This window comes from Dama dama, chromosome 20 (genome assembly GCF_033118175.1).
Source record: "Dama dama isolate Ldn47 chromosome 20, ASM3311817v1, whole genome shotgun sequence".
Lineage (NCBI taxonomy): Eukaryota > Metazoa > Chordata > Mammalia > Artiodactyla > Cervidae > Dama > Dama dama.
The window spans coordinates 58,385,624-58,396,676 of NC_083700.1; the positions used below are offsets into that span (position 1 = coordinate 58,385,624).

The window sequence follows — 11,053 nt, forward strand, 5'->3', positions numbered from 1 at the left end:
ATTTTCACTCTGCATGTAAGTTAAATAAGCAGGGTGGCAATTCACAGCCTTGACGTACTCCTTTTCCTATTTGGAACCAGTCTGTTGCTCCATGTATGGTTCTAACTGTTGCTTCTTGACCTGCACCCAGATTTCTCAGGAGGCAGGTAAGGTGACCTGCTATTGTCATCTCTTTAAGAATTTTCCACACTTTGTTGTGACCCACACAGTCAAAGGCTTTGGTGTAGTCAATAAAGCAGAAGTAGATGTTTTTCTGGAACTCTCTTGCTTTTTCGATGATCCAGCGGATGTTGACAATTGGATCTCTGGTTCCTTGGCCTTTTCTAAATCCGGCTTGAACATCTGGAATTTCACAGTTTATGTACTGTTGAAGCTTAGCTTGGCACATTTAGTATTTTGAGCATTACTTTGCTAGTGTGTGAGATGAGTGCAACTGTGTGGTGGTTTGAATATTCTTTGGCATTGCCTTTCTTTGGGATTGGAATGAAAACTGACCATTTCCAGTCCTGTGGCCACTGTTGAATTTTCCAAATTTGCTGGCATATTGAGTGCAGCATTTTCACAGTATCATCTTTTAGGATTTGAAATAATTCAGCTGGAATTCCATCACCTCCACTAACTTTGTAGTGATGCTTCCTAAGGTCCACTTAACTTCATATTCCAGGATGTCTGGCTCTCAGTGAGTGATCATACCATCATGGTTATCTGGGTCATTAAGATCTTTTTTGTATGGTCCTTCTGTGTATTGTTGCTACCTTTTCTTAGTATCTTCTGCTTCTGTTAGGTCCATACCGTTTATAGGTGTATGAGGCTTCCCCTGTGACTCAGCAATAAAGAATCCACCTGTAATGCAGGAGACACAGGTTTAATCTCTGGGTTGGGAAGATCCCCTAGAGAAGGAAATGGCAACACGGTACTCCAGTATCCTTGCCTGGGAAATCGGATGGACAGAGGAGCCTGGCAGGTTACAGTCTATAGGACTGCAAAAGAGTGGGACACAACTTAGTGACTAAACAATATATACGCATGTGGCAATTTATCAGTTAAGAATTAATGGTAATAATCTATAATAAATACAGCACATGGGTATTCACTAACTAGTATGCCAATTGGGAGACTAGAACTTGCATTTGTAGTGGATGCATTAAAAAGTTGATATTTTAATTCAGAAATAATTTTTGATTAATTGAACTCAAGACAGAGCAATCAAGACCTGCTTTACTATTAATATTATCCTAAGATAAACTGGTCAAGGCTATGGTTTTTCCAGTGGTCATGTATGGATGTGAGAGTTGCACTGTGAAGAAAGCTGAGCACTGAAAAATTGATGCTTTTGAACTGTGGTGTTGGAGAAGACTCTTGAGAGTCCCTTGGACTGCAAGGAGATCCAACCAGTCCATCCTGAAGGAGATCAGTCCTGGGTGTTCATTGGAAGGACTGATGCTGAAGCTGAAACTCCAATACTTTGGCCACCTCATGCAAAGAGTTGACTCATTGGAAAAGACCCTGATGCTGGGAGGGATTGGGGTCAGGAGGAGAAGGGGACAACAGAGGATGAGATGGTTGGATGGCATCACCGACTCTATGGACATGAGTTTGAACAAGCTCTGGGAGCTGGTGATGGACAGGGAGGCCTGGCGTGCTGCGATTCATGGGGTCGCAAAGAGTCGGACAGGACTGAGCGACTGAACTGAACTGAATAAAGTATGAATGAGATTAGTTAACAAAGCATAAAGGTCAAATAATTTGCAATACTACTGGTGAAGAGGGAAAAGAGACATTTATTGAGATACCTATCATACTCTTTACATATAAAATTTCATTCAGAAAGACAATTCTGCGAAGTAAGCTTTATTATTTCATTTTGAAATGAGGAAACAGAAGCTCAGGAAAGTGGCCTGCCCAGGGATACCAAGGTAGGAGACAGAGACAGAATTCAAACTCTGGTTTCTAGTTCCGGCCAAGTAAACTGTACATTCCTGTGAAGCGATTTAAACTGTTTTACAAGTTAGGTTTTGTTGAGATAGAGCACACAACACACAGATTTTCTCACTATACAAAACAACTGAAATGTATTAATGATGAAATTATGCATGTTTCTAGAAAATACTAGTGTATTCACTGACGGACTATACCAGCAGAACAAGAAACATTTGTCCTAAGTGCGTGACACACGTTCCCATGGGTGAAACATGCAGTGTCTGAGCCTTCTTTGCTTAGTTCCATCCTCCTGAAAGCTCCTCTGGTCAATTTCAAGCATCAGGTAATAAGCTACAACTCAAACATAAAAGAGCAAACTTTCTCAAAACAGAAAGTTTTTATTTCTTAAAGTACAATGAACGTTCATCCACCAAATGAAATGGACAAGAAGAGATAAATATAATTTTCAGTTAGCACCTTGGCTTCTTCACAATCGTTTCTAGAAAAACGAGAGATAAGAGGCGCCAGAAGCCAAACCTTGTGAAGATCCCCTTTTCTCAAGCGAACCAGCGCCCTCGCTGCCCGCCGCCCGGCTCCTCTCGGTCGGTTAGAGACCTCGCGCCCTCCTTCGCTCTCGGGGGTCTGTCGGTGGGAAGCCATCTGCGGAAGGGCCGCCCGCTGGACAAAAACGGGTCACTGAGGGACGCGTCCCTAAGGGAACAAGGTGCCAGCGACTCAAGCCCATACTTCTAGCTCCTACGCCTCCATGGGGCTCTCCCTTCCCTTTCCTCCATCTCTGCCGCCAATTCCGCCAGGGACACTGGAACCGCCTCGTCGTCCCGCCACCATGACTGTTACAAAGTCTCTCAACAACTTACTTTCCTCACCGACCCTCTCTGGAGTCCCTTTCGGGTCTCGCAGGATAACTACGATCTCTTTCCTTACCTCTCCCAACACTGCCTCTCGGGAGAGGGAGGACGGAGAGGAGGGGCGTCCGTTCCAGTCGGCGTCCCGTAGCTGCCGCGCCCACCGTCCGCTCCGCCCCTTCTCCCTCCCGACTCTCCCCTCACCCTCCGAAGCTCGCGCTCCCTTTCGGGTGTGGAGCCAAAACGGCGGGCGGAGGAGAGCGCGCATGCGCGTTGAGGGTGGAGCCACTGGGTAAAGGACCGGAAACTTGAGAGACAAAGTTCCGAGCCTCACCCCCAGCCCCGCCGACTGGCCCAGCGGACCCACCGCAGACCTGCCGACGGCCCGCGGATCTGCCATCCTTTCCAGTGCGCCATGTCTGGTTCATCCAGCGTCGCGGCTATGAAAAAAGTGGTTCAACAGCTCCGGCTGGAGGCCGGGCTCAATCGGGTGAAGGTGAGCGGGGGCGGGTGGCCGAGGGGGAGGGGAAGGCGGGGAGGTGGCGGGTGGGATCCGCCAGGCGAGCTGACGCGGCGGCCGCCACTCGCCCCTGGGGAGGACCCCGGCTCGGCGGCCGCGATCTCGGCCAGCTTTAGAGAAGTAGCGGCACGGGTCGGCGCTGTGGCTTGGGGGGCCGGTTAGTGCGCCCTTGCGCCCCAAGGCGGTCCCAGGCGGGCTGGCCCTGGTTGAACAGCCGCTTTCCGCATTCCGGCCCTCGTCCCTGTCTCCCTCCCTCGGCAGTGACTCCGCGGCTGGGCTCCCCAAGAGCTGCGCCTCCGCCCGCGCCCTTCCCGGCCCTCGCTACCGTTTCCCTCGTTTTTTGTCACCGGACGGAGTTTTATTTATCCGCCTTTTGATTCAGAACAGAAGTATTTTTTCATGTCAGAACTTTCCCAAATCCACTCCCTTTAGTAGTCGAGCCTTACTTCCAGCTCCACTTATTCACCGAACACACACTTGAAAACGAATTCTTGCATAACTTTAATTGTAGGTTAAAGAAGCCTGTTTTGGAAACGTTTACAGTGTCTAAGATTACCACTGGTGTCCTGCGCAACCTCGGACAAAGCGTGCATTTCATATCTGTTTTGCACTTTGCTGTGATCTGACCTTGGACATATCTCCTGGTCTGCATACCCGAATAAGTAATTAGGGTGGAACAGTGTTATTTATTTTGGCGTCTGGTTAGCATTGACCTTGTCCTGAGGTATTTACTTTGGGGAAAAAGTCGTGTGTGTGTGTGTTGATAGGACAAGCTGACGTTAAGTGCTATTCCAAGTTTCTTGATTTTTTAAATCCTGCGTGGATTGGCTTCTTTGTGGTGCACTCAGTTTACATGTGAAACGCTTACTGTAATTAGAAAAGAAACAGGGAAGGATATAAACCATGCACTCTGTTGAAAGAGACAGCTAGTTTCCAAGATGATTTGATTCTTTACTCATCACACTAGTTTTTACTTCCCCCTGAAGTGTTTCGTGTTGTTAGACGCTCTCTTTTTACCTATTTCCTTATGTAGAAATGCCAGGAACCTGGTTTACCCGGTTGTGGTCATCTCAGGAGGGAAGGGAAATTCCCATCAGTCTTGGGATGGGATTCCCCTCCCTTCCTGTCCTTTAAGTGCTATAAACTCCATTGCTGTGTGGAATCCATTTCTCTAATTTCCAGATTCTTACCTCATCCCAGTGATTTATGGTTAGCCTTGCCTGGATTTATCTCTGAAATCATTGTTATTATTCAGGTGTGCCTTCATCTTAGGTTGGAGTGGCCGAGGAAAGAAAAAAATGGGAAGGGGGGCAAAAAGAGGCTGGTTGAAAGCAGTTAAGTGTTAAGTAGGGATATTCAGTCCTAGTCTCCAAAGAAAATGAGTATACCCTGAGGGCTTTACCTTAAAAACCCTAGCCCTTGCAGTAACTCTCCAGTGGGGTGCCTTCCTCCAGTACTAAAGAGGGTTTTGGTCAGAATCATTAAAGCCATCACAAGGGTTTGGTTATAGAAATCTCAAGTCTAAATGGCAGGGCTGTGTGTAGCAAGGAGGAAAGCACCTCACCTTGGGGGAATTTAAATGAACTTTTCTTTGGACATGTTGCAAAATGTGGTGAGTTAGATTTCATTTTGTGCTTCTGTTTTACCCATGACTTTGCTAGATGCTTTTGTAGTGACATTTTACTTTTGAATTAGCACGACTTTATTTTTTAAAAGCTTTTGTTTGAGTAGTTGATAGAAATTATCACAAATGCTTGACAAACTCCCCCAGTGTTGGTGACCATACACTTTGTTCCCAACCCAGGGCACTTTTGAGAGGGAGAGAGGCACTGATAATTATGCCAGGATTATAGGGTTTCAACCTCTCTGGTGGTTATTATTATAGTGCCTTAGGGGCTAGCAGCTTGTTTGAGTTTTAAGCCTTTGTCTCCACTCTCCCCATTGATTGGAATTCTCACTGGTTATTTTCACTAATGGTTCCTTGGCTGGATCTCTTGTCACAGATCTCAGTTTAAATGTCACCTTCTTGAAAACACTTTGCACAGGTCCTGATCTAACAAACTACCCTTTTTTTTCCTGCAGATCATCTTGTCTCTTTTCATCTGAACTGTTAGCTCTGTATCAGGGACCTGGTTTTTCTTACATATTCCGAGGGCCTGAATTATATTAGGCACATAGAGGTGATGAGAAGTTTGTGAAAGGGAGTTTAAGTTGGAGTCTGCCTACATTTTTGGCAGAAAATTAACAGATTCTTTCTCATGTTTATGCTCAGTCATGTTCTGAGCATAAAGTCACAAGTCTTTGTGACCCTATGGACTATAGCCCACAAGGCTCCTCTGTCCATGGGATTTTCCCAGCAAGAATACTGAGTGGGTTGCCATGCCCTTCTCCAGGGGATCTTTCCAGACTCAGGTATCGAACCCACATCTCTTATGTATCTCCTGCATTGACATGTGGGTTCTTTACCGCTGAGTCCCAGGGGAAGCGCAATAGATTCTTTACTGCTGGTTAATGTGAATGAATGAAACCATGTTATAAGATACTGAAAAATGATGCCACCCTTCCCCCACTGTAGCTACACTCGTGAGGGGAGCAGGGTGCCCATTTCTTGTTGTACTTGGAACCCAAAACTACTTACACAGTTGCTAAATAAATTCATGAAACTCTTTATCCTGGTCTGGTGTATAAACCAAACATATAAGTAGATTCCAGGAAGAGTTTAGATTCATCTCACGGTGATGGATCCATTTATCAGAAGCTGTCATCTGCAGAAATTCTTTGTATAGAGAGCACTTGTGGTGCCCTTAGCTTCCTTTCAGAGGCTAAATATTACCCAGCCAGACTGGACACCTGTTCTTATCCTTGTAGATAGTTAAAACAGAATAAAATAAATGATTGCCTTCCCCATCTTCCTAAACCACAATTCAAGAGTTAGGATACTATATTTATTTGAGGCATCCTTTAGTCATTCATGTTATATATATGAACTATTCAGTTTATTGTTTTGGTATCCTGCACCATGCCTTCACAGAATATATACAAATAGTAGATGTTGAAGTTGGTATAAAGTTGTTTTAACTGTGAAACCACAGAAGTTCTCTAAGTCCTGTTTGATTGGTTTTGTATATATATGAAAATTATTAAGTCACATGTAAGGCAAACAGTTTCTTAAAGGCAGGCTGCTCAGTAAAGTTCTTAAATTGAAGTTTGCTAATAATTAGCCTTTCAGTCCCATGTCACTGAGCAGAAACTGTCATCGTCCAATTTTGTAACAGAACAGCTGATGGTATGTAATACCAAGACACTCTCAGCATTTTCTCAGTATACCACTTTCAAGACAGAGTGATAGTTTACTGGCATTTTAAGTTATCTTTACCCTATAATATCCTGTGTATTGCTTTTAATAAAAAAAATGTTGAGTACCTTCATGGTTACACTAGAACATCCTGTTTATTAGTAAACTAGCAAGATGTACTATGCTTTGCAGATAACAGAATTGTACTGTTCATGCTTGTTTTATTTACATGGAGCGTTTTGACTGTATATGATTGTGTATCAAACATATGTATATGTTGATAGTATATGACTGTTGAGCTTCCTGGTGGCTAAGTGGCAAAGAATACACCTGCCAAGCAGGAGATGCAGGTTTGATCCCTGGGTCAGGAAGATCCCTTGGAGAATGAAATGGCAACCCAGTCCAATATTCTTGCCTGGATATGGACAGAGGAGCCTGGTGGGCTACAGTTGATGGAATTGCAAAAGTCAGACATGATTTAATCAGACACAAAACAACAACAGTATGACTGGTGACCTTCAATTAGCGTATATATTTTTTGAGTTGTGTTTATTGGCAGATATTTTTATTAAAGATTTGAGAAAACTTTCATTAACACATTGTTATCACCTCCCACTCCCTCCCCCCACCGCTTGTTATATGCAGGTTTCCCAGGCAGCTGCAGATTTGAAACAGTTCTGTCTGCAGAATGCTCAACATGACCCTCTGCTGACTGGAGTATCTTCAAGTACAAATCCCTTCAGGCCCCAGAAAGTCTGTTCCTTTTTGTAGTAAGATGAATCTTGACAAGGTAAGTTTCCTTAAATTAAAACAACAAAACTCCATATAGTAGGGATAAGTAGTCAAGTTTCTTTCTTTGTAGCACTTTATAAGTTGAGCAAGATCTCACCATACTTTTGTTTTGCACTTGGATTTTCCAGTCTTTTTTTGGTGAAGATTGATGAAATTCGCTGATTTAGTAATCATGAAGACTAGTTGTTTCTATTTTACCAGAGGGTTAAGTAGAGGATTTAATAACCATAAAGAAGATATAGGGGTTACTAGAAAATTTCACTATTGTGACAAGCCATGTTAACCCTTTATAGTATTGCTTAATGGTGTACTCTGGTGTCCCCAAATACTAATTTTTTTGTACCTAGAAAATATTTAGACATTTAAAGAAATCTGCTGTGTTCATGGTGGTGACTTTTAACGTACTGTCAATGGATTTGGATTAATTATGATCTAGAATAGCATAGAAAAGAATTGAAGTAGTGCAAACTGAGGAGATAGCTGCATAAGCTGACATAGTGCAGGCATTTGGAGTTGGGGACAAAAGGTTTTAACTTTCTTCTTTTTAGGTAAAGATAACGAGAGGGAAATGAAGTATGTAAGTTTATGGTGAGAGATGGTTGGTTTTCAGAGGATAGAAACTAAAATTTGGGTGGATTTAAAGCGTACTTCTGTATGTTAACCTGTACCTTGCAGAACAGATGTCAATATGTGTAAAAATGTATGTTAATCCACAAGAGAGGTGGCCAGACAACATGATGTGTGGATAATTGAAAATGGACTCTAACGGTACTGCCTTCATGAAGCCATAGGACTTTAGTCAGAGCATTTATTTGTTATAAAGACAACTCTGTATATGGTACACACCCTCTGCAAATATTCTGACTCCTCACAGTGCAGGAAGCTGCTTCCTAAAATACCATGTTACATAGTTGTGCCTCCCTTATTAAATTTAGTAGACTTGGGAGTGTCCAGGAAGTCTGTATAAGTAACAACATGTCTCTAGTAAATACCATGATTGGTTGAATTGGTTAAGGTTTTCCAAACAGAGGGGAAAAAACCACCTTTGAGTTCAAGGAAGTAATTCTTTTCAACATTCAAGCACCTTCATATTTAACAGTGAAAGGTTTTTTGCTTCTGGCAATTTTGAGAAATTCCGTATTGTTATGGTTCCTCTTGTATTTTCTTCACAAGTTTATTTTCATTTATAATACTGCTAAGTGTGGCTTCTTAACTGGCTGTTCATAGTTTCATTTCATAGAATACAGATCAGTGCCTAATTAACTTGGCTCTGGTTGGGATAAGAATCCAGATTTCAAAGTAAAATAATGGCTGTTAATCCTGGCAGTATAATAAAAACCCACAGGTTTATGAATATTATGATTTGAAGCACTTTTGGCTAGGAAAAGTATTTGGATGGGAAAGCATTTCTTCTCAAACATGAATGTAGCTACAAATCACTTTGTTAAAATAGAGATTCTGAAACAATAGGTCTGGGACATTATCCTGATGCTGGTGGTCCTTGGCACACCGAGTGGCATGGATGCAAAACATCTATATTTAAATCTGTGCTTAAGTCTTTGCACTCATAACTTTTAAAAATATATGTAACTTACAGCATAGATATTTTAGCAACAAATAGTCCAAGGTATTAAAATAGAAGTTACCATGATTTGCACACCTAGAAATAACCACTGTTAACAGATGTTTCCTTTTAAGACAAAAAAATAAAAATCATCAAAAAGTGATTATAGTATGCAGTTTTGTTTTTTTGAAGTTGAATTTTGTTTCATTTAATAGTCTTTGTAAATTCCCTGGTGGTCTAGTGCTTAGGCTTTGGTGCTCTCATTTAATAGTTTTTGTAAATGAGATTTTTCTGTGGTTGTACTGTAACTTAAATTATACTTCATCAAATATTGAGGTTTCCAAATCTGAGGCTACACTGAGGTGAACATCTTGGGTATCTATAAGTATACTCTACCCATTTCTTTAAAATAAACTTCTGGAAGTAAGTTATTCAGTAAGGAATGACATTTAAAATTTAATAATCTTGATAATATTGCCAAATTAAACTCTGCTGTTCCACCTGGAGCTTAAGAGTACTTTTGGCTGAGCCCCTGCCAAACAGATCACAGATTGTTTGCTACTATTTCCTGCCTATCTCAGTTTTGTAATTTGCAAAACTTGAGGCTAAACATTTTCACCACTGATTCTGTTTATGCTTCTTGTAAAACTTTTTGTAATGAAGTAACAGGAAATTTTAAATCACTATAAAAAACCAATTATCTACTATCCTGAATTAAATGGTTTACCTTGTTAGTTCTGAGCTGTGCAGCTTATGGATCTTAGTTCCCAGTCAGGGAGTGAACCTGGTCCCTTGGCAGTGAAAGACCAGAGTCCTAACTATTGGACCTCAAGGGAATTCCCAACCTTGTTAATTTTTATAAAGAAATAAGATACATTCCCTACCTTTCCAAATATATAACTTACCCTGGAGTTGTTATGCCCATGTATTTATTGTTTTATAGTTCTAAAACCCAGCTGTTATTTTTAAAGAATAACTATTAATGCATTATTTTTCAGATTTGTGTTAATCCATAGATTGTTTAGTCATTTTAATTGTTGTATTGTATTCCATCATGTTTATAAACCTTAGCTTACTTATCCGTTGTCCTATTGAGTTGCATTTAGGCTATTTGCAGTTCTTTGCTATTAAAGCACTACTATAGTCAGTATCTGTGTGTATAGATTTATGTGGGTAAACAGAAGTGACTGCATCTTGCTCTCAGTTGTTGCTCATTTTCTAGAAGTGTTCAGATATCTCCCATCATAAGAGATTTTTATATTAACCTTTTTAAAAATTAGAATCCCCAGAGTGTTTTTTTTTTTTAATGTATTGGCAAGTTACTCTTTAGGTCCTTTCATTTAGGCATTTTCTATGCCGCCCCTCTCCGCCCCCCAAAAAAACCAACTGGGATGTGATTTTTTTTTTTTTTTAAAGGAAAAAAAAAAAAAAAACAGGCTTAGTTTAATTGAAAGCACTATATAAGCTTACATTATTTAAATACCCTAAAAGTGATGTAATGTAAGATGTACTGCTACTCATAAAAAATGCTATTGTTCTTATGATATTTTACCCTAATTCACTTTACCTTTTTCCATTTCAGGTTTTCCAAACCACTTTTCATAAACCAGTGAATATTCAAAGGAAAGCTAAATTTGAAGCCTGTACAAAAGCCTCTCTGTAACGTGCCATACTACACAAACTTCTACTTTTGTCAGTCCTTAATGTCTACCTCTCTGAATATTCTTAATTTTCTGTTTCACAAGGGTAATTATTTTATATACACTGATGGCAGCATACAATAAAATACTTAGTATAAAAGTTTTATGTATTAATTTGTTTTGTACACTTAAAAAATGAAAATTTCCCTATCATACTTTTGATTAAATTTTTAGTGTTCTAACAACTCATCTCACATAACTTTATGCCATGTATTTACAAGATTACTAGAGAATTAAAGATTGCAAAGTAATTCTTTTAAGGTCAGGAGAAGGCTGCTAGTAAATACTAGTTTCTATTCATGAGTTATTTACATGGTTAACTTTGTTTTCTAATAAACCCCTTTGTTGGGTGTTAGTTCATATTAGGTGGCGCTCCTAATAAGGATAGTAAAGACT

General features: G+C 40.7%; 1 protein-coding gene across 1 annotated transcript; it reads left to right on the forward strand.

The window, feature by feature from the left end:
* Positions 1-3,048: 3,048 nt before the first annotated feature.
* On the forward strand, positions 3,049-10,781 carry GNG5 (G protein subunit gamma 5). Its single transcript, XM_061121523.1, has 3 exons — positions 3,049-3,282; positions 7,247-7,391; positions 10,540-10,781. Exons 1-2 carry the CDS (start codon positions 3,202-3,204, stop codon positions 7,370-7,372), a joined length of 207 nt encoding a protein of 68 aa, XP_060977506.1. The 5' UTR covers positions 3,049-3,201; the 3' UTR covers positions 7,373-7,391; positions 10,540-10,781.
* Positions 10,782-11,053: the final 272 nt, after the last annotated feature.